We start from the raw sequence: 23,608 nt of genomic DNA, 5'->3' as shown, positions 1-23,608 counted from the left end.
GGCTGTCAATCTAGGCTGGCAGTAGGGTTGCCCAGGTTGTGTACTGCAAAATTCTAGGGCATTTCATTCACCTGAAGTGTGTTGGGCTTGGTGGCCTCTGTCATTTCATGGTATCTGACTAGTGCAGATAATTGCACACTTGAAAAGTTAAATAGTCCTGTGAGGCTTTTAACTTTCAAAAGCAGTGTTGTTTGCTAGTCCAGCTGGTAGGGGGCTGTATAGTGATCTGGCCTTATGGGCTCCGGAGAGACTCTTACCCTCCTGGCTTCAGATCTATACCATGACTGCAGTTTCCAAAACTGCCTCAATCTGAGGGAATTAGTCTGCTTTTTGTAGCAAGCACACAGCAATTTTAGGCTTAGCTAGATACATAAAAGTCATAAGACTAGAAACCTTATCAGTTCAGTTCAGTTGCTCAGTCGTGTCCGACTCTTTGTGACCCCATGAATCGCAGCACGCCAGGCCTCCCTGACCATCACCAACTCCCGGAGTTCACTCAGATTCACGTCCATCGAGTCAGTGATGCCATCCAGCCATCTCATCCTCGGTCGTCCCCTTCTCCTCCTGCCCCCAGTCCCTCCCAGCATCACAGTCTTTTCCAATGAGTCAACTCCTCTCATGAGGTGGCCAAAGTACTGGAGTTTCAGCTTTAGCATCATTCCTTCCAAAGAAATCCCAGGGCTGATCTCCTTCAGAATGGACTGGTTGGATCTCCTTGCAGTCCAAGGGACTCTCAAGAGTCTTCTCCAACACCACAGTTCAAAAGCATCAATTCTTTGGCGCTCAGCCTTCTTCACAGTCCAATTCTCACATCCATACATGACCACAGGAAAAATCATAGCCTTAACTAGACGGACCTTAGTTGGCAAAGTAATGTCTCTGCTTTTGAATATATTATCTAGGTTGGTCATAACTTTCCTTCCAAGGAGTAAGCATCTTTTATAGCTCTAGTCAAACTATATAGCTCTAGTTTTACCAACTTTGTGAGAGACTGCAGGGCAGGGCAAAAGACAGGACAGAGGTGGGCGTGGCCTCTGCTTTAGCTCCTGAGCTCATCATCTCTTGTTAGTTTAGGGGCAGCTTTCCTTTACCCACTTCTCCCTCTGCCTTGGCTTCTCCAGAGTGAGGGAAGGTGATTCCAGAGGTGGTATGGGAGCCATCCTTTTAGAAGACTTAAGCTCTTGAGAGTCCCTTGGACAGCAAGATCAAACCAGTCAGTCCAAAAAGAAATCAGCCCTGAACATTCATTGGAAGGACTGATGCTGAAGCTCTAATACTTTAGCCACCTGATGTGAAAATACTCTGATGTTGGGAAGGATTGAGGGCAGGAGAAGAAGGGGGTGACAGAAGATGAGATGGTTGGATGGCATCACCGATTCAATGGATGTGAACTTGGGAAAACTCCAGGAGATGGTGACAGACAGGGAGGCCTAGTGTGCTGCAGTCCATGGGGTCACAAAGAGTTGAACATGACTTGGCAGCTGAACAACGGCAACAACAACAAAGCTACAAACAGGGACTGACAACTTTTGCAGTTGCTGATAGTCATTAGCTTCCAGGTCCTAGCTAGGGGATGCCTGGCTGCAAATTACTCGGAAGCAGAATCTAGTGTTGTTAGTTCATTCACAATCTTCCAGCCTGTGTGTGGGTCATTAGTCAGGAGTTCCCATAAGTGATGTTGCCTGGGCAAACACCTGAAGCTTTACTTTCATAAGTTTGAAAGGAAGCAGAGCTTAGGGGAAGGTGAGCCCAGGATTTCAGGTTTGCACGGTCTTTTCTTCGGTTATTCAGCAGATAGAAAAACTTGAAACTTTTCCTCTATGCTTTTCTTCTTCCAAACATTTTTAAAAATTTTATTTTTGATTGGAGGATAATTGCTTTACAATGTTGTGTGGGTTTCTGCTCTACAACAACGTGAATCAGCTATAGATGTACATATGTCCCCTCCCTCTTGAGCCTCCCTCCTACCTCCCCATCCCACACCTCTAGGTTGTCACAGTGTGCCTGGCTGGGATCCCTGCATCATACAGCAGCTTCCTGCTAGCTCTCTGCGTTACACATGGTACTGTATCTACGTCAGTGCTGCTGTCTCAGTTCACCCCACCCTCTCCTTACCCCACTGTGTCCACAAGACTCTTCTCTACATCTGCGTCTCTGTTCGTGCCATGCAGCTAGGTTCATCTTATCATTTTTCTAAATTCCATATATATATATATATATATATATATATGCGTTATACAATATTTATTTTTCTCTTCCTGACTTACTTCACTCTGTATGACAGACTCTGGGATCATCTACCTCACTACAACTAACTCAGTTTTGTTCCTTTTTATAGCGGAGCAATATTCCATTGTGTAAATGTACCAAACATTTAAAATTTTATTTTATTTTGCTTTTATTCTTTGTCTGTTCTTTTAGTTTCTTAATGAATCGAACATTTTTAAGGAAACAGTCTTTATTGTAACCTTAGATTTCAAGAGGAAGCAGCTAAACATTTTCAGCTGACTATACATAATGCTTCTCTGTTGGCTTAGTGGTAAAGAGTGACGCTTGTCAATGCAGGAGATGCTTGTTTGATCCCTGAGTCAGGAAGATCCTCTGGAGAAGGAAATGGCAACCCGCTCCAGTATTCTTGCCTGGGAAACTCCATGGACAGGTAAGCCTGGCAGGCTGCAGTCCACAGGGTCGCCAGAGAGTCATGCCTTAGCGACTAAAGAACAATAATAAATCGGCAATGAAAAGTTCCATGAAAGTTTTTGACTATCTATTAAATTAATATACATTGCACATTATCTCATAATTTTAAAATGGAATAAAAGTAATTTTCCCTGGAAGAGCAAAATGTAATGGGTGAAAAACTCACTCCTTTGTTTTATAGAAAAAACATAATAAGGTGTTTTGTTGTCTGATTTTTCAAAGAGCACTTTTCCATATGAGTGAACAGAGAGGAAGGGATTAGTATATGATTGGTTTAAGGGATTAGTATTAGTATGCAAGATGGAGTCTATTTTAAAATGCTTCTAGTTAATAAACACATAATTGAACAAATAATTCTTGAGTTTTAAAAATTTGATGTTGCAAAGGAATATGTATATTTCTTATATGCTCATTGTATATGTGCATTTGTATTTTAAATAGCTTAGTTTGAAGCTATTGTGATTTTGGTTTTTATGTCCCATGAAAGATAGTACTGTATCGCCTCAATACTTTGATGAAAAGAGCACAGATCACCTGAGACCTTAAGTTTAAATGAAAAATAATGCTTAAAAAATAGTTACTTAAACAATTTCAAGAAAAAACACTAACACAGCTAAAAGAATTCTATATAAAATTCGTCTGGATTTACTTTAAGAAGTAGATGATTATTTGTTAAATTCCAATTATTACTTTGAAAAGGATTCTTCTAAAACCTTTATACACTTGGATAAGTAGTCCCTTGAATTTTATAAATATTGGTCATTTCTTATGAATTCATTTATTTGTCTTGTCTAGTTTCAAATTACAAATTATGAAGAAAGTTGAATGACTTGGTGTAACCATATAGTCTTTATGCATTGACTCTGGCACAAATGGAAATAGCATTTTGTATTTGTTAGTGAGTGTTTACTACTTATGTGTTTATAAAGAATGATTCATTTTATTAAGTATTTATCACTGGAAACAATTAACTAGAAGTTAATGTAAATTGATAAAAATAACTGCAATATTTTAATTGTATTTTCAAAAATTTATTTAAATAAATTTATTTATTTTAAATTTTTTTAATTGAAGGATAATTGCTTTACAGAATTTCATTGTTTTCTGTCAAACCTCAACATGAATCAGCCATAGGTATATATTCCCTCCCTTTTGAACTTCGCTCCTATCTCCCTCCCCATCCCACCCCTCTAGGTGGATACAGAACCTCTGTTTGAGTTTCCTGAGCCATATAGCAAATTCCCATTGGCTATCTATTTTACATATGGTAATGTAAGTTTCCATGTTACTCTCTCCATATATCTCACCCTCTCCTCCCCTCTCCCCACGTCCATAAGTCTATTCTCTATGTCTATTTCTCCATTGCAGCCCTATAAGTAAATTCTTCAGGACAATTTTTCTAGATTCTGTATATATGCTTTATAATGATATTTATCTTTCTCTTTCTGACTTACTTCACTCTGTATAATAAGTTCTAGGCTCATCTACCTCATTAGAACTGACTCAAAGGTGTTCCTTTTTATGGCTGAGTAATATTCCATTGTGTATATGTACCACAACTTATTTATCCATTCATCTGTCGATGGACATCTAGCTATTGTAAACAGTGCTGCAATGAACAATGGGATACATGTGTATTTTTCAGTTTTGGTTTCCTCAGGGTATATGCCTGGGAGTGGGATTGCTGGGTCATATGGTGGTTTTATTCCTAGGTTTTTAAGGAATCTCCATATCACCTTCCATAGTGGCTGTATCAATTTAAATTCCCACCAACAGCGCAAGAGTGTTCCTTTTCTCCACACCCTCTCCAGCATTTATTGTTTGTAGACTTGCTGATGATGGCCATTCTGACCAGTGTGAGGTGATAGCTCATTGTGGTTTTGATGTGCATTTCTCTAATAATGAGCAATGTTGGGCAACTTTCCATGTGTTTGTCAGCCATCTGTATGTCTTCTTTGTAGAAATGTCTTTTTAGGTCTTTTCCCCACTTTTTGATTGGGTTGTTTTTCTGAGTTGTATGAGCTGCTTGTATACTTTGGAAATTAATCCTTTGTCAGTTGTTTTATTTGCCATTAATTTCTTCCATTCTGAGGGTTGTCTTTTCACAGGAAGGAAAAAGAAAGGAAAATAGAAAAAAGAAAACTCCACAGAACTTTGCAGAAGCCCAACGCAGTGGCAGAGATTTATAACAACAATGAAAAGTAACTGAATATACGCATTTACATATACACCCATAAGCAAAATCAAAACAGTCCAACAAAAATAAAGTACAGTAGATTAACCTGGCAAACAAAGGATACCAAAAATTGTGTCTACCAGTTAAGAACACAACTAACTAAAGCACAAACTGGCAAACAAAACTAAAGCAAGTTGCCAACTGGGAAATAAAGCAATGAAAATAAAACTAACAAATATGTTGAGAGGAAAGGAGGGAAAGAAAAGAAGGAAAGACTAGATATGCAGAGTTAAATAGAGGTAGATAAAGATTTATACACACTAAAGGTTAACTGCAAGGGGAAAAGAACAGTAAGAAAAGCAAACAAAGGAATAAATGTAGAAAAAATAATGATAGGTTAAAAAAATTAAGAATTAAAATTTAAAAAAGAAAAATGAAAAAAAAAAAGGAAAACTCCACAGAATTGCAAAAGCCCAATGTAGAGGCAGAGATTTATAACAACAATAAAAAAATGTGCCTGAGGGGGAAAAAAAAAAAGCTCAAAAACTTAATTAGATTTCATAGTGCCAATAAAATCGACAACTACAACAGATGGCTGGGAGGAAGGAAAGAAAAAGAAAAGAAAAATCTGAAAGAATCTACAGGACAAATCAAAACATAAGAATAATCAATGTTTTTCTTGAGTTTCTGCTGTCCTTTCGCTCACTGGGAGTCACAGTCCACCTCACCTCCTTAGGATGCCCTCCAGCTGGTACCGATCTCTGGACCTGATGTGGGGCCATCTCAGATTCTCATCTGTTCCTACTCCTGTGTGTTCTTACCTCCAATGTCCTCAGCTGTCAGAACTAGTGCGTTTTCTTTTGCGAGAGCTCTCAATGTCCTTTTGTATGTTCCGCATATGCAGAATCTGCCTAGTTGATTGTGTTGATTTAATCTGCAGCTCATATAGCTGGTGGGAAGGTTTTGGTTATTCTTCCTTAGCCACACTGCCCCTGAGTTTCAATTGTGGTTTTATTTTCACCTCTGCATGTGCGTCCACTGGGGTTTGCTCCTGAGGCTGCCCTGGAGGGCTTGGGTTTGCCCCAGTGAGGGCCAGGTGTGGAGAGGGTGCAGCTGCTTGGGTCGCAGGGGTTCTGGCAGCACCAGGTACTCAGGGGAGTTGGCGGCCAGGGCAGCAGGAAATATAGTGCTCTAGAACGGTATGGCAAGCTCTCAAGTATTGGCCAGTACGCTCCAGTATTCTCTCCTGGAGAACCCCCCTGACAGAGAAGCCTGGCAGGCCACAGTCTACAGGTTCATAAAGAGTTGGACACGACTGAAGCGACCTGTGTGCATAAACGCAAGATTTTCTTTTTTGCCTGGGGCACCTTTGCCCCACTGAGAGTTGAGCATGAAGGTGTCGCAGCTGCTTGGCTTGCAGGGACCGTGGCGGCACAAAGTGTGGAGGGACATAGGCTGCCTCCATCACAGAAGACTCCCTACCAGAGTCTTTTTTTGAGCCTCTGGTAGCTGGCAATCAGAAGGCCTCTTTGGCCAGTCTTTCTCTGTAGCTCTGCCCGTTCAGGCACTTAGAGGGCCCCCTTGCCTGGGCTCCTTCTTGGCATGTCAGGCACATAGAGGGGGCCCCTCTGGGGGGGGGGTCCTAGTCTGTAGATGAGCACATCAGTCACTTAAAGAAGCACCCTGGGTGGGGTCCTACCTTGTAGTTCAATGCGTCAGGTGTTTGATGTGCCAGCCTATTGTTCAGCTGCCGATGCTGGCGTGTGGGGAGAGAGAGGCTATGGTGATGGCTCCACCTGCTTTGCATGACTCAGCAGTATCGCCTTGCTTCCATGACTGCCCAGCTTTCCTCCATAGGCATTTCCCACCACAGTCTCTTCCTTCACATCCCCTCGACCCATCTCTCCACAGTCAACAGCAGTCCTTGCCCTGGGATTGCTGCACAATCCCTAAACTCCAGCTCCCCGCTGCTGCGCCTTCCAGGGGCCCTGTGTCCCTGTCCAGGGTATGTATGGCTGCAGCAAGGACTGTCTGCTTCTCATACCATTTAGGCTGCCATGGATCAGCTTCTTCACTCCCAGCCTTAAATGTTTCTCCTCTGACTCAGACAGTTGCCCCAGTGTGGGGACTGGACACCTGCCTCAGTTCCCCCACCTGGTGAGGGCCGGTCCAGTCCTACTAACACTCCTGTTTTCCCCCCTAGTTCCTTCGTCCTGCCGAGTTTCGCGTGGCTCTATCTCTTCTTTTCCACCTCTTTGTCCTCCTCTCTGCTCTCAGCTGATGTTCTGCTGATGCAGTTCTGAGTCTGAAGGTGTATCCCTGATGTATCTGTAGAGAGAGATGTACTCCACGTCCACCTTTTCCTCTGCCATCTTGTTCTCTCTGTATGTGTTTTGAGCTTTTTTAATATCATGTTAATCAAGGAAAAGTGAATGGTATTCTAATTGTTACCTTTTATATTATTTTTCAGGTGCATTTTCTTGATTATGAATCAGTACCATTCGGTCAGAAAATGGAAAAGGTAATGCAGATTAGAGAGTTTGCCAAGGAAGCGAAAAAAGGAAATATTTTATTATTTGGCCTTCTCATATATTTCCCACAGGTAGGTAAAAATGTTGGTAAGATTGTATGTTCTGTAGACTAACAGTATTTTTTTTGGTGGGAACCTGATTTTGTTAAAAGCAAAGAAATATTAATGAAATTTTGGGCTGAGAAATTATTTATTCATATTCTGAAGCAGGTGGAAACTCTTGACTCTAAGGAAAAATTAAAAATCAAAATGAGTGTTTTGATTGGGGGAAAAAGATGAAAATTGGCAAATATCTCATATGGAGTAGCCCACATAAAATTGCCAGATATGGAAACAAAAAAATAGAATCCCCGGTTATTTGAGTTTCAAATAAATATTAATTTTGAGTACATCCCAATTTTGGAGTTTGAAATTCGAATTTTATATTTAACTGGACTTTTGTGTTTAGCTGGCAAGCGTAAGGTCATGACTCTTAACCATTTGTATAATTTAATATATTTATTTCTTTCATGCTATGCTAAAGATGTTGGTAATCAAGATTTTAATCCCTTGAAAGCAGTGGCTGGCACTCAGATTGTATGAGGGCATGGTACTTAACTAAAGAAAAACTCATATTGTAAATGTTTTTAAATAGACAGTTACTTAAGCTGAAGGCAAAATGAATTAGTGTTAGAGATTCTTTGTGTGGAGAAATGCTATTTAAATAAAATTGTTTCAAGAATCTGTTAGAGAAAATGGATTTGCCCTTTGTCGTCCATAGACACCTTTTATGAAACTAGCAGAATGCTTTATGGTGTCTTAGAGGTGTACCACACAGAACTCAGGGAAGTAAAATAGTTGACTGCTTTTTTTTTTTTTTAATGGTCTGGAATAAAAGTGATTTGGTACTGACTGTCCAGGGGATGAGAGGTATTTAAAGTTATATGGTTGACTAACATATATTGTTTATGAAATATTTAAGGTGCCTTTTTTTAGCCTGAAGGTAACATTTCTTTAGAAACAAATGGATTTTAATTAAATGTAAGGGTCATCTTTTAGCCAATCCCTTGTTTTTCTTTAATTCTGAGGTGGTTTCCTCTATTTTCAACTTAGACAGGCATGACCTCCAGTTGGTCACAAGGACATGGCAAAGTTTAGTTCACTTAGGAGCGTGGAATTGTAAAATGTTAGTCCTCTAGGGTTCCTGAAGTCAGCACAACCAAGGCTTGAAGAGCTACATGTACTTGCAAAAGGTTATAAAACTGGCCGAGTAAGAATAAGAACTCGGGTCTGTGTCTTCCTTCAGCAATGTCTCCTCTTCAGTGCGTTGTCTTTGGTTATACTCTGGATTGTCATGGTGGGGAGAATAAGTCAGTTCTTTCTCTTGTGCCATGCGAGGGTGTCATGGAGCTTATGACTAATACTGTGCTTTGCAGATATAAAATAGAGATGACTCAGAGATAAGCAGGGAATGGTAGAGCACACGCAGTTCTGGAACTCTCTGTCCTATGACTTAGACTAAGCACAAAGGGTCTGTAGCTGGCATTCCAGGGGAGGGCCTGGTTGCCAGATGAAATAGAACATTAAATTTCAGACAAAAATTATTTTTTAGCATAAGTATGTCCCCAATATTACATGGGACATATTTGCACAAAAATGTCTTTGTTATTCTGAATTTCAAGTATAATCGGTCTTCTTCTGTTTTATGTGCTAAACCTGGTAACATTTGTAGAGTGTTTACATGAAAATAACTCATTTTCCCACATGTGACATGCTCTATACGTTTATGAGCTAGAGTCCAGTTCGTATTTTTGTGACTCTGTACCTGATTGGGAAAATGGCCTTGTTGAAAACGAGGAGCCTTTGTAGCCTTCTGCTTGAGATCTGACTGCTCTTTCAAACAAACTTGGATTTCCTAAGCCAGCTGTCTGCCAAGTTACCAAAAGTAACTTAGAAAAAGATGGTCCTGCACTGGCTTCAAGATCTATCTCTTGTTACTTTAGGATGCAAAGATAGCTTGCTTTAGTATTGCTTGTCTCTTCTTCACAATATAATAATGAAGATGTTTCAAGCATGTGAGAATGTTTAAAATGTAGGATTTACTTTTATCCTTAAAGACAGAAATGTGAATTGACTCTTACTTGCCCAACACATTTTCTAGTGAATAATTCTACCTTAAGGAGCGTTTCCAAAAGCTCCTGGGATATTGGTTAGATATGCCATTTGAAAAAGAGCTGTGCTTAAAAAATTGGGGAAGTGGCAGTAGTAGAGTTGAATAGACTCCTTTAATGAGGGCTTCCCATGAACCTTTAGTATACTGATTATCATTTCATAACTTCAAACTAGCAACAAGGGCTATGCCATTTTCCATTTTCTCCTGTAACACTTAACTGTAGATAAATCATGGGACTAACGTTCCCTAAAAGAGACTTTGAGAAACACTGCTCACAAATACACCATAAGTAAAGAAACCACTACTCCTTCACACTCTTTTTATATTTCTGTACTAATTTTCCCATTTAGTTGAAGCAGAACTTCTAACATCAGATGCCTACTTGACACTGTAAAGACCAAGGATATGAAGATGTATAAGGTGGAGTTTTTATTCACTGTTCAGAGAAGAGTGTTGGTTTGTGCTTTCCATGGTGCTGTGAGACACAACTTTTTATAGTATTCATACACTGGACTTTGTTCCCTAAATCTGATTCTGTGCAAGCCATTAGGTGTTTTGTAGGTAGTTATCACATATACGTTTAAGTCTCTGAGCGGTTAAACCTTTCTATATTTCTTAAACTTGTTTTTATAACATTAGCATCAAGTGCTTCTTCTTTAGGTAGGTTTTTGGTTTATTAATAAGCCCCTACTTGGAAGAGAGAATATTGAACTGACTTTCTTTATCTGTGTTATATATATTTTCTTTCTTGCTTAAAGGAAACCTCCCTTGTTTTGTATGTGATGTTTCTGGTAATGTAGATGGTCTTGATTTTGGGCCAAACCTTCACAGTGTTGATGTACAAGGTGTTTATATTTAAATAGAATTACATAGATTTTTCTTTCTTTTTAAACACAAGACATTCTTAAACCTCTGTATCTGTACAGAGCTCTTTTACACACATGTATAGGGCTTTCTGTGTTTGTTGCTGTTCAGTCACTCAGTCATCTGTGACTCCCTGCAACCCCATGGATGGCAGCATGCCAGGGTTACCTGTCCTCTACCGTCTCCTGGAGCTTGCCCAAGCTCATGTCCATTGGTGCCATCCAACCATCTCATTCCTGTTATCCCCTTCTTCTCCTGTCTTCAACCTTTCCCAGCATCAGAGTCTTTTCCAATGAGTCGGCTCTTTGCACCAGGTGGCCAGAGTATTGGAGCTTCAGCTTTAGCATCAGTCCTTCCAATGAATATTCAGGGTTGGTTTCCTTTAGGATTGACTGCTTTGATCTCCTTGCAGTCCAGGAGACTTCCAAGAGTCTTCTACAACACCATAGTTGGAAAGCATCAATTCTTCTGCACTCTGCCTTCTTTATGGTCCAACTCTCACATCCATACATGACTACTGGAAAAACCATAGCTTTGACTATATGGACCTTTCTCAGTAAAGTAATGTCTCTGCTTTAAAATACAGGTTGTCAAAGCTTTTCTCCTATGGAGCAAGTGTCTTTTAATTTCATGGCTGCAGTCACTGTCCGCAGTGATTTTGGAGCCCAAGAAAATAAAGTCTATCACTGTTACCATTGTTTCCCCATCTATTTGCCATGAAATGATGGGACCGGATGCCATGATCTTAGTTTTTTGAATGTTGAGTTTTAAGCCAGCCTTTTCACTGTCCTCTTTCACTTTCATCAAGAGGCTTTTCAGTTCCTCTTTGTTTTCTCCCATAAGGGTGATGCCATCTGCATATCTGAGGTTATTGATATTTCCCCCAGCAATCTTGATTCCAGCTTGTGCTTCTTCCAGCCCAGCATCTCTCATGATGTACTCTGCATATAAGTAGGGTGACAATATACAGCCTTGACGTACTCCTTTCCAGACTTGGAATTGGTCTGTTGTTCCATGTCTGGTTCTCACTGTTGCTTCTTGACCTGCATACAGATTTCTCAGGTGGCAGGTAAGGTTTAGCCAGTAGTAGACTAGAATGTTGATTATGTTTGGTACGTGAAGAATGGCCATTTGAAAAGGTTTCTCAGGTAACTGAAATCAGGTCTCTTTGTTCATTAATGACTACTGTTCTAAACACTCAAAAACTTTCAGTATAATAGAGCGGTTATATTGTTAAAGATTCTTAGTTGTAAACAAAAAAAAATGTTTCATTGATTGTTTACAAGACACATTTTTAAAAGGTATTTTGTAGTTTTATAGAATTTCTCAAGAGTCACAGAACCAAAATTGGAAACTGTGTATCCAGGAACAGGTCAGTTGACAGACATGCTCAACCACAGTGTAGGACTGTGCTGAGAAAAATGCCTTCCATTACTGATTCTGGGTACATGATATGTGAATGAACCATGGGTAGAAATTCTAGTCTAGCTGATCCAGGAAATGAAAAAGATTTCCTAGATATAGTCTCCCTGTTGCTAGTGCCACTTCCACATTCTAAGTCTCTTCATGTGCATAACAGTACCTGTAGCATTTAGATACCATAGAATCTGGGGCAATGTAATTTGGTTTTTTACTCTGCAGTTGCTATTACACAGAAATGAAAGCTGGGTTATGGTTAGGGCAGGCATTGCTTGAGCCACTTGGCAATATTAGCCCCATCTATGTCATATGGAGTCTTGTCTTAGATTGAAATGAAATCAAACAGAGCACCATTAATGAGTTGTCTTTACATTCAGGAGCTTGGTATTTGTCTCTAAGTAGGCTTTCCATATGGTGTCTACTACAGTTATATATTTTTAAGTACTATTTTGCGTATGAACTTTTATGATAAGAATTTGGCAAAGTCTATGAAATTATTATCTGTAGAAGTTTTGTATTAAATCTGTGCATCTTACATGCTCAGGGCCTTAGAGATGACACAGGTTCATGGTTAAAATGCTTCCAAGCTATTGTAACTGGTTATTTCTTAAACTGAACTAGTATCTTCCCCTTTAACTGACAAACTAGGTATATGACCTTAAACAAAGGATATAAGCTTCCTAGTGGAGGAGGGCCTGGCAACTCACTCCAGTATCTGTCCAGAATCCCATGGACAGAGGATTGGAACCCCAGTGCATGGGGTTGCAAAGAGTTGGACATGACTGAAGTGACTTAGCACACATGGGTAAGCTTCCTAGGCTTTGGATTTCCATTTGTAAAATGCAGAAGTCAGAACTTCTGCGTGAAAGCCTTTGTTGGATGAGAAAGTGGACACACGAGAGGCTTGTGGGCTGTGTCTGGTTATATGTTGACCGTCTCTCAGTCTGACACCAAGCAGTGTGGGAACTGGGCCTGGGTTTTCTGTCCTTTCCCTGTGGACTATAAGCTTCACTATACTATGATTTCCCTTATTTTACTGAGAATTACTCAGTATTGTTCCTATGTTTTATTCTAGTTTAGAGTGGAAACTGTTCTCTCTCTCTTTCTCTCTCTCTCTTTCTCTCTCTCTCTTTTTTTTTTTTTTTTGGTTAGATACCTCAGTGAAGTAGATGACAAAGGTGATGTCTTAGTCTGTTCTGCTGCTACTGCAGATACGATAGATGGGAGGCTGGAAGTCTGAGATCAAGGCACCAGCATGTTTGAGTTCTCAGGAGGCTTCCCTTCCTGGAGGCTAAGCGGTATTTTCTTGTTGGTCGCTCACATGGCAGGGACTTGAGTGAGGCCTCTAAAAGCCCTGTTCTGTTGTCAAGGACTTCACTCTAATGAGTTAATCCAGCATCTCACTTCCTAAAGCGTCATATAGGAGTTAGGATTTCAACATACGAATCTGGGGGAGGGACACAAAGATTCAGTCCACAACAGGGAAGGAATTAACATCCATCAGAGAAAGGTTAAGAAAATGTAAAGCATGTTAGCAAGAAAGGGAGTGTGTGCCATGTTAGTCTATTCATTATCTTCTGTCTCCTTCTCCTTTGAACTGGCATTCCACTGGATTTGATACAGTGGGAAACTGGACTTTGGCAAGAATTAATCTGGCTTAGTATTTTCATAAGATGGGGCTGTTGGAAGGGACTACATCAGACAGAGCTATAGGAAACGAGTCTTGGAGAGGTCGGGGGGTAAACTAGCAGAGCCCCTCTATCCTCTGGGCTTCCCTGGTGGCTCAGATGGTAAACGGTCTGCCAGCAATGCAGGAGACAGAGGTTTGATCCTTGGGTCGGGAAGATCCCTGGAGAGGAAAATGGCAACTCACTGCAGTATTCTTGCCTGGAGAACTCCATGGGCAGAGCTACGATCCATGGGTTTGCAAAGAATTGGACATGGCTGAGTGATTAATATTTTTCATGTTCGTTGTATCTTCTGTCTGCTCCTGTATACACCTGTTTCTTCTCTTCCAACAACTACAACGACAACAACAGCTTCTCTTACAAGAACAACAACAGCTCTGAGAGGCACATAAAAAGGGAAGAAAGTTACCAAAGCAGTTCTGTAATTTTTTGTTTTTTTAAAGAAAAATTATTTGTAAAAGACGTATGAGGAGCTTTTTATAAACCTCCAAAATAGGATGTAAAATGGTGACATGAAGTTGTTTGGCAAAATGGTAAATTAGATAAAGATGTGTAAACTGATCTTGTGTCCGAGGCATAAGCCAGATCTCTCTACTTGGTGAGTTAAGAAATCCTATTCTTTCTCTGTTGTCTGGGTTTTGAAGGTTTGGGGTCTATTGTAAAGGACGTCCAGGAAACATTCTTGACAATGAATCACTTTGTAATAACTTTAAGGAAATTCCAAATGAAACATTAAGAACTACGTGAGCAGGTTCAAATGCTCTCAGATGCCTTTGTGAAGGACCTTAATCGGTAGGATACAATGGATACCAGTCCTTCCCTCTCAGATGTGCCCCGTTTGCTCTGTGTTCATGTTTTAAGTCTGTGTGATCACTTGGAGAACAAATAGGTGTGTGCTATCAAGTAGCTGAACACAGTTTTGCTTTGCATTTTTAATGAAAATCTTTGGAGAGATTAGGCTTAAAACTCTATTCCCTGAAGTCCTGAAGTGAGAAATTACTTGGACTTCAACTGTGAATTCTTTGCGAAACTCACATTTCTATCCAGGCCATCAATTGTATGGCTTGTACAGTAAACAAACAGCACCAGATCTGTTTCCAGAAACCCATAATATCCTGTTCAGAGCAATCAGGCTTTTTGATGTGGGAGTGTTGATGAGACTGAATATTCTTCACTTTCAAAATTGTTTTGGCTTTTATTGTTTAGCTTTAGTCATTCTTTGGGAAAATAAGGTTATAAAAGATAATGTCTTTTCAGAATTGTGGGTTTGAAAAACTGAAGCTATCTTTAAGGAGTTTGGTTAGCTTACTTGGCCAAGTCATTAGAGAGAGCATCAGTAACCTATTTTACTTAGATATATCTAAATGAAATGGATTATTAGATTCAAACTTCTGCTGCAGATCTCCACTTAATTTTTGTGAATGAAAGAAGCACCATTATGATGAAAACAGCCATGGAAAATTCTTAATGAACTAAATCCTTTGCACAATGTATTAGCTGGCTATTACTGCCTAACAAATTACCCCAGAACTTAGTTGCTTAAAGGCTTTCCTTGTGGGTCAGCTGGTAAAGAATCTGCCTCATGTGGGAGATCTGGGTTCAGTCCCTGGGTTGGGAAGATCCCCTGGAAAAGGGAAAGGCTACCCACTCCAGTATTTTGGCGTGGAGAATTTCATGGGCTGTATAGTCATGGGGTTGCAAAGAATCGGACAAGACTGAACAACTTTCACTTTAATTAGCTGCTTAAACTACGTAGATTATCTCACAGTCTCTGTGATTCTCTGGCTCGGGGCCTTTTTCAAGGCTCCACTGAGAATGATCCTCTTCCTAGCTCACTTAGCTAGCTGTTGGAAGGAATCAGTTTCTCTGTGCTATGGCACTGAGGTTTCACTTCTTCACAAGCTCATGGTTGGAGGCCTGCCTCTATTCCTTGTCATGGAGGCCTGTTCACAGAGCATTTTACAATAGCAGAGCCAGTCAGCGAATCAAGAGCGAAATCACAGTCTTCTGTAACATAATCACCAAGAGACATCCTGCCAGTTTTCTTGTATTCTGTTCATTGAAAGCAAATGACAAGATTTTGCCCACAGGCAGATGAGGTGACAACATAGGGCCTGGATACCAGTAAGATTGTGGTCACTGATATATGTATGTATGTATGTGTATATATATATGTGTATATATATATATATCACAGCAGTTTTTATGTAGAGTTTCCTTAAAGAACATTAGAGGGAGGGAGATATCTTTCTCTGTTTATTTTCATTTTATGGAACACTAATTATCCAAACTGCAGAAGCAGCTGTGCAAAGAACTCTAAAATTGCAATGTTTAACTGAATCAAGTAGAGAACACGATCTGCATGCTAGGGGTCTTGGAAACATCAAGCAGGGTGGGAAGGGAAACTGAAAGAAGAAATGGAAAGTCAAGATAATTAAGATTTAAAATTCTAAGCCAATGGCAATAAATCAGAATACTTAGAAATATTAGGGGCTTATTGACTATTAGATACTGCATGCTATTTAGATTAAGGGTAACAGTTCCAAAATCTGGAACTACCCAAGGACAGTGTTCCAGCAATGAGAGTTAGTTTTATGTAAATTCCTTATTTTCTCCCCTAAACCATCAGGATTTAGCAAAGAAAACAGTTTATAAATTTATAATAGTTTGTAAATAAACATGTGTTTATTGTCTCTGAGAATCCTATCAACATTTTAGATTATGATCACTAAGGAAATACAGAGAGACCTTCTCCATTGACAGGAAGATATGAGTAATGTTTGGCATAAACATTTGTGTATGGAAAACAGTGAAGTTTATTAGTTTTCCATCCATCTCATTACTCACCTTTGACAACTGGTAAGGAAATATATTTTAATTAAGCTTCAACTTTCTCTTACTGAGTGCATAATGGCAATTATATAGTAATGCTATTAGGAGATGAGTTGGTTTAATAACAAACATATCTACAATCACTCTTTGGAATCTGCATTTTAATGGACAGAAGAGACAGATGTTTTACAAAGATACCATTCATGATTATTATTATGCTCTGGCCATTGTTTATATTTTGCATGTTTCTAATCACTGAACTGTGCTGAAATTCTATATCAGCAAGAACAGAAGGAAAGAGTGTTCAGTAGTACCACAGATGATTTGCCATTTTCTTCAGCTAAAAATATATTTTAATCTTTTGCATTTTTACTCTACTTCCTTTATAAAAATACGATTCTCCATGTGTACCTATGGGCTAAAAGCTTCTGAATCATAATAAGTTTCATAACTATGCCACAGATAAGCTTTTTAGAAGAGGATTCAGGAACACAAAAATTTAATGTTTATTATAGGAAACATGCTGTACTTCTTTATTGTTTACCATAAAGGCTTTTTCATTAAAAATATTCAAAGAAAGGAAATTTAATTTCTCTTCATAGACTTGCAAGTTGAAATTGGGGCAATTTGGAATGTATTAAAACAGAGACCACTAAAGTAATTTATATAGCAGTTACTGGTATGTTCTTATATTTAGTTTATAGGTTTGAGCCAACCTTATGCTCTATTCATGCTAATAAAGTCAATTAAAAAAAATTGATTCTCTAGTGAGAATATACTGCTTGGAAAAGATATCAGCTACTAAATACCAAGTTATAGGCAAAATGATTTAAATGTATAAATGTAGAGATTTTTGGTTTTCTAAAGCTCAACATTCAGAAAATGAAGATCATGGCATCCAGTTCCATCACTTCTTGGGAAATAGATGGGGAAACAGTGGAAACGGTGTCAGACTTTATTTTTGGGGGCTCCAAAATCACTGCAGATGGTGACTGCAGCCATGAAATTAAAAGACGCTTACTCCTTGGAAGAAAAGTTATGACCAACCTAGATAGCATATTCAAAATCAGAGACATTACTTTGCCGACTAAGGTCTGTCTAGTCAAGGCTATGGTTTTTCCTGTGGTCATTCATGTATGGTTGTGAGAGTTGAACTGTGAAGAAAGCTGAGCGCTGAAGAATTGATGCTTTTGAACTGTGGTGTTGGAGAAGACTCTTGAGAGTCCCTTGGACTGCAAGGAGATCCAACCAGTCCATTCTGAAGGAGATCAGCCCTGGGATTTCTTTGGAAGGAATGATGCTAAAGCTGAAACTCCAGTACTTTGGCCACCTCATGCGAAGAGTTGACTCATTGGAGAAGACTCTGATGCTGGGAGGGATTGGGAGCAGGAGGAGAAGGGGACGACCGAGGATGAGATGGGTGGATGGCATCACTGACTTGATGGACGTGAGTCTGAGTGAACTCCGGGAGTTGGTGATGGACAGGGAGGCCTGGCGTGCTGCGATTCATGGGGTCGGAAAGAGTCGGACATGACTGAGCGAGTGTACTGAACTGAACTGAATACATCTATATTATGCTATATATTTCTAGTTCCTTTCATATGAAAGTCAGGCCATTTCTTGCTTGTCTGCTACATAGATACTTTTTTTTTAATGCCTAGGTTTTTTTCTTTTTTAACATTATTTTTAATTGGAGGATGGTTGCTTTACAATGTTGTGTTGGTTTCTGCCATACATCATGGTTAGATATCTTTGATTTTGACTTAAAATGTTTATTTTTGACTTTTAAATAGAAATAGTTAAGTTTTGCTCAATATATGTATATAGTGCTGCTGCTGCTGCTGCTGCTGCTAAGTCACTTCAGTCGTCTCCGACTGTAAGACCCCATAGGCTACAGCCCACCATGCTCCTCTGTCCCTGGGATTCTCCAGGCAAGAACACTGGAGTGGGTTGCCATTGCCTTCTCTGTTTACAATAATTGTGCCATATACTTCACCATCTTAATCCTCTTATCCCTGCATTAAGTTTTTGACTTCACATTTAAGATGTTTTGATGCGATTAAACGATTTAGGCTCTTCAGAACGGGTGGTCTCTTCTCTGTTAAGAAAAGTCCAGCATCAACACAACATTATTAAGCTTTTTTGACCTTCACGAGAAGAAATAGGTTAAAAACCTAGATAGGAAATTGCTAAAAATCTAGTTATTGAATTCTCAGGTCTGACCTGTGAAAGAATAGACATGATCCCTAAATCTGATTTTTTTAGATGGAAATGTTACAAAAATTAAAAATGTCATGTCAATGTATGGCAAAACCAATACAGTATTGTAAAGTAAAATAAAGTAAAAATAAAAATGTAATTTAAAAAAATTAAAAAAAATACATACTGATCATAGAGTAACAGGTAAAACACACAATGGCAAACATTTCTGAACCTTGATAGCAATTTCAATAATGAAGGCATTGCACTTACCCTAAAAATAACCAGGTAAATGACTGGGAAGAGGCTTAATAGTTTTCAACAAATGACCTAGTCAGTATAATTAAAAAACCTCAGTGTTATTTTCTTACTTTGTAGTTACTGTTTTTCTCATAAACTAAAGGAACATCAGACTTTGCCACACTGTCACAAGAACATGAATTTTCTTTGCAAATATGCTTTCTTAAGTAAATCGCAAGTGGACATTTCCTGTGTGTGTGATCAGTCACTTCAGTCATATCTGACTCTTTGCAACCCCACAGACTGGAGCCCGCAAGGCTCCTCTGTCCATGGCATTCTCCAGGCAAGAATACGGGAGTGGGTTGCCATTTCCTTTTCCAGAATGTTTTCTACGTTTCCTCAAATTTTTGCTGAGTGTTTTAAGACCTTGGAAAGAAAGACAAGTTTTGTGGGTTGTCTTTATTTTTAAGTGTGCAGGGGCCTTTGTAAAGCATCTTGAGAAAGTCAGATGATGGCTGAAACCTGACCTTCTCCCTCAGGGAGAGGTTTTACTGAAGGAACTATAGCAAGTTAATTGGATGTTAGAAATGTATAACTTCTGCTTTTTAGAGCTTAATTATTTCCAAAGGTATGTTTCCCGGTGGTTAGCTTAGCAATAGCAAATGTGGCCCTTGTGGTGAATTCATGAAAGTAAGTAATGAAAAACAGATATCCATGCCTTTTGCTACCAGCAAGGCTAATTCCGTGAAAACCTGTACTTCTAAAACCTTATATATTACACTTGAGATTACACATCTTTTCAGCTAGTGTATCTTTGGAACTTCATTAAAAAATGTATGTGCTATGGTAAAATAAGGGAGAGCTTTCTTGTCTGTACCATTGAGAATAGTAAATTTCCTGACTTTTAAAAAATCAGTAAAATACCAAAAATAATTTTAAAAAATATTTTGGAAAACGGAAAGAAATTAATACATTTGTTTCTACTATTATAGCTTCTGTAGTTCTGAAAGAGATGGGAATACCAGACCACCTGACCTGCCTGTTGAGAAACCTATATGCAGGTCAGGAAGCAACAGTTAGAACTGGACATGGAACAACAGACTGGTTCCAAAGAGGAAAAGGAGTATGTCAAGGCTGTATATTGTCACCCTGCTTATTTAACTTATATGCAGAGTACATCAGGAGAAACACTGGGCTGGAAGAAGCACAAGCTGGAGTCAAGATCTCTGGGAGAAATATCAATAACCTCAGATATGCAGATGACACCACCCTTATGGCAGAAAGTGAAGAGGAACTAAAAAGCCTCTTGATGAGAGTGAAAGAGGAGAGTGAAAAAGTTGGCTTAAAGCTCAACATTCAGAAAGTGAAGATCATGGCATCTGGTCCCATCACTTCATGGGAAATAGATGGAGAAACAAGTGGAAACAGTGTCAGACTTTTTTTTGGGTGGGGGGCTCCCAAATCACTGCAGATGGTGACTTCAGCCATGAAATTAAGACGCTTACTCCTTGGAAGGAAAGTTATGACCAACCTAGATAGCACATTCAAAAGCAGAGACATTACTTTGCCGACTAAGGTCCGTCTAGTCAAGGCTATGGTTTTTCCTGTGGTCATGTATGGATGTGCAAGTTGGACTGTGAAGAAAGCTGAGTGCCGAAGAATTGATGCCTTTGAACTGTGGTGTTGGAGAAGACTCTTGAGAGTCCCTTGGACTGCAAGGAGGTGCAGTCAGTCCATTCTAAACACGTGTACCCCAGTGTTCATCGCAGCACTGTTTATAATGGCCAGGACATGGAAGCAATCTAGATGTCCATCAGCAGATGAATGGATAAGAAAGCTGTGGTACATATACACAATGGAGTATTACTCAGCCATTAAAAAGAATACATTTGAATCAGTTCTAATGAGGTGGATGAAACTGGAGCTGGTTTTACAGAGTGAAGTAAGCCAGAAAGAAAAACACCAATACAGTATATTAATATATATATATAAGGAATTTTAAAAGGTGGTAATGATAACCCTCTATGTGAGACAGCAAAAGAGACACAGATGTATAGAACGGACTTTTAGACTCTGTGGGAGAGGGAGAGGGTAGGATGATTTGGGAGAATGGCATTGAAACATGTATACTATCATGGAAGAAACGAATTGCCAGTCTATGTTCGATACAGGATATAGGATGCTTGGGGCTGGTGCATGGGGATGATCCAGAGAGATGATATGGGGTGGGAGGTGGGAGGGGGGGTTTAGGATTGGGAACTCATGTACACCCGTGGCTGATTCATGTCAATGTATGGCAAAACCAATACAGTATTGTAAAGCAAACTAAAATAAAAATAAAAATTAAAAAATAATAAAGGAGATCAGTCCTGGATGTTCTTTGGAAGGACTCATGCTAAAGCTAAAACTCCAATACTTTGGCCACCTACTGTGAAGAGTTGACTCATTGGAAAAGACTCTGATCCTGGGAGGGATTGGGGGCAGGAGGAAAAGGGGATGACAGAGGATGAGATGGCTGGATGGCATCACTGACTCGATGGACATGAGTTTCAATGTACTCTGGGAGTTGGTGATGAACAGGGAGGCCTGGAGTGCTGCAGTTCATGGAGTTGCAAAGAGTCAGACACGACTGAGTGACTGAACTGAAGAAAGAAGGGGAACTTTTCTCTCCAGGACATTTTATTTAACTCTTAAGTGCTTAAATGGAAATTTTAGACTTCTGTAATTGCCTCATCAAGCATCCAAAGTTTGACTCAGATATGGTGGCTAAAACACTGCTAGCTTCTAGCCTTCTTGATCAGAGTTTCAGTTGGTTTATATTATTTGGATATGAATTTGGTTTAGATTCCCCTTTGTCTCAATTCAAATGTCTTGAATAATGTCCAATACTTTTATTTTAGATGGGAAATATGAACATTTTTAGTCAGAATACCAAATTCATTAAGATTTTTATTTTAAAAAGGAAAATATAGACTATGAAATCTTTGTAAATTATAAAGTTGTAACTTAGGTAAATAAATTGAGAATTTTTGATGAGCTAGGAAGGAAATGTACACTTGCCATAGTTTGTTATATAACATAAAACTGTGAATTGATTCTATCGGTTTTTTTAGTTATCTTGAAAATTTGAAAATAGTCATTTTTTTTGTCTCTGACGTATATTATCTATTATTCAGTTCAGTTCAGTCGCTCAGTTGTGTCTGACTCTTTGTGACCCCATGAACCACAGAACGCCAGGCCTCCCTATCCATCATCAACTCCCGGAGTTCACCCAAACTCACATCCGTCGAGTCGGTGATGCCGTTCAACCATCTCATCCTCTGTGTCCCCTTCTCCTCCTGCCCTCAATCTTTCCCAGCATCAGGGTCTTTTCAAATGAGTCAGCTCTTTGCATGAGGTGGGCAAAGTATTGGAGTTTCAGCTTCATCAGTCCTTCTACTGAACACCCAGGACTGACCACCTTTAGGACGGACTGGTTGAATCTCCTTGCAGTCCAAGGGACTCTCCAGAGTCTTTTCCAACACCACAGTTCAAAAGCATCAATTCTTTGGCGCTCAGCTTTCTTTATAGTCCAACTCACACATCCATACATAACTACTGGAAAAACCATAGCCTTGATTAGACCAACCTTTGTTGACAGAGTAATGTCTCTGCTTTTTAATATGCTGTCTTAATAAATGTGTGCAAATCTACTTTATGTAGTTTTATGTTAATGTATAGATTTCAGTATTTTTGCTTCCTGAACAAATTTTATAATCATTTCAAAACCTAAAAATGCAGCATTTATGTCAGTTTCAACTAAATTTACTGGAGGGAGATTGAGACACCATGGATTTTTAAGCCAGTTGAATTAATTGGGAAACTAATTTGCCTATGAGTTGGGAAATTTTAATTGCAAATGTCAGAAACTAGTACAATTCCGATTTAACAATATAGCTGAAAAACCCAAGATCCTAGCTTTCTCTTTTATAGGACCCCAGATGCTCAAAGGTGGATTGTCTCTTTCTCTTTCTTGGCTGTCTCTTCTCCAGGTCAGTATATACCCAATAATTTAAGTCTTAATTCTCATGTGGTTTTCTGAATAGTATAAAACATCAGCGCCAGCTGTTGTAGTTCTGTATTCTGTAAGTTTAGTAAACTCCATGGAAAGAGAATGTCTGTATCCCAGTTTTTTCACCAAAAGTCTTGGCTCTAATTTTTATCAAGCTTATTTGTAAAACATGTCTTTATTTTCGGATACAATTCCTTTGGCACATGTGAATGTTCATTCTGTTAACCACAGAGTTAAGAATTAAGTTGCTCACCTTTGATGCCAGGTTAGCTCACCCAAACTAGGGTTGGATGCATTCCCTTAAGAAAATTGTGGTAACAGTTCCCCACAATATGGGGAACAGATGCTGGACAGGTCCAAATGATAGATTATTAACTGGTCATGTGATGGGCTGAGTGTTTGTGTCCCTGCTAAATCATATGTTGAAATCCCAACACAGTAGGATGGTATTCAGAGATTAATAAGTAGATCATGAGGATAGAGCTCTCATAAATGGGATTAGTGCCCGTATATTCTGTAACAAGAGGATAGAAGAAAAAGATAGCAATCTTCAAACCAGGAAGCGGATTCCCACCAAACACTGGATCTACCTGCATTTCGATCTTGGACTTCGCAGCATCCAAAACTGTGAGCAGTATTTGCTGTTTAAGCCACCCAGTCTATGGTTATTTATTATAGCATCCTGAACTAATACAGGGTTTCCGTGGTGGCTCAGTTGGTAAAGAATCTGCCTGCAATGCAGGAGACCCAGGTTCTA

General features: G+C 39.3%; 1 protein-coding gene across 3 annotated transcripts in view; it reads left to right on the top strand.

Moving 5' to 3' along the window:
• The window catches only part of CRPPA (CDP-L-ribitol pyrophosphorylase A), a 373,738-nt gene that overhangs the window by 234,311 nt on the left and 115,819 nt on the right, over positions 1 to 23,608 (top strand). For all 3 annotated transcript variants that reach the window (XM_068973240.1, XM_068973239.1, XM_068973238.1), the window contains one exon: positions 7,347 to 7,478. In XM_068973240.1, the coding sequence (XP_068829341.1) occupies positions 7,347 to 7,478 (132 nt within the window). The remainder of the gene's footprint in view (positions 1 to 7,346; positions 7,479 to 23,608) is intronic.

This window comes from Capricornis sumatraensis, chromosome 5, assembly GCF_032405125.1.
Source record: "Capricornis sumatraensis isolate serow.1 chromosome 5, serow.2, whole genome shotgun sequence".
In the NCBI taxonomy this organism is placed as follows: Eukaryota; Metazoa; Chordata; class Mammalia; order Artiodactyla; family Bovidae; genus Capricornis; species Capricornis sumatraensis.
The sequence above is the reverse complement of the archived record's forward strand: the minus strand, read 5'-3'. Positions and strand labels throughout refer to the sequence as shown.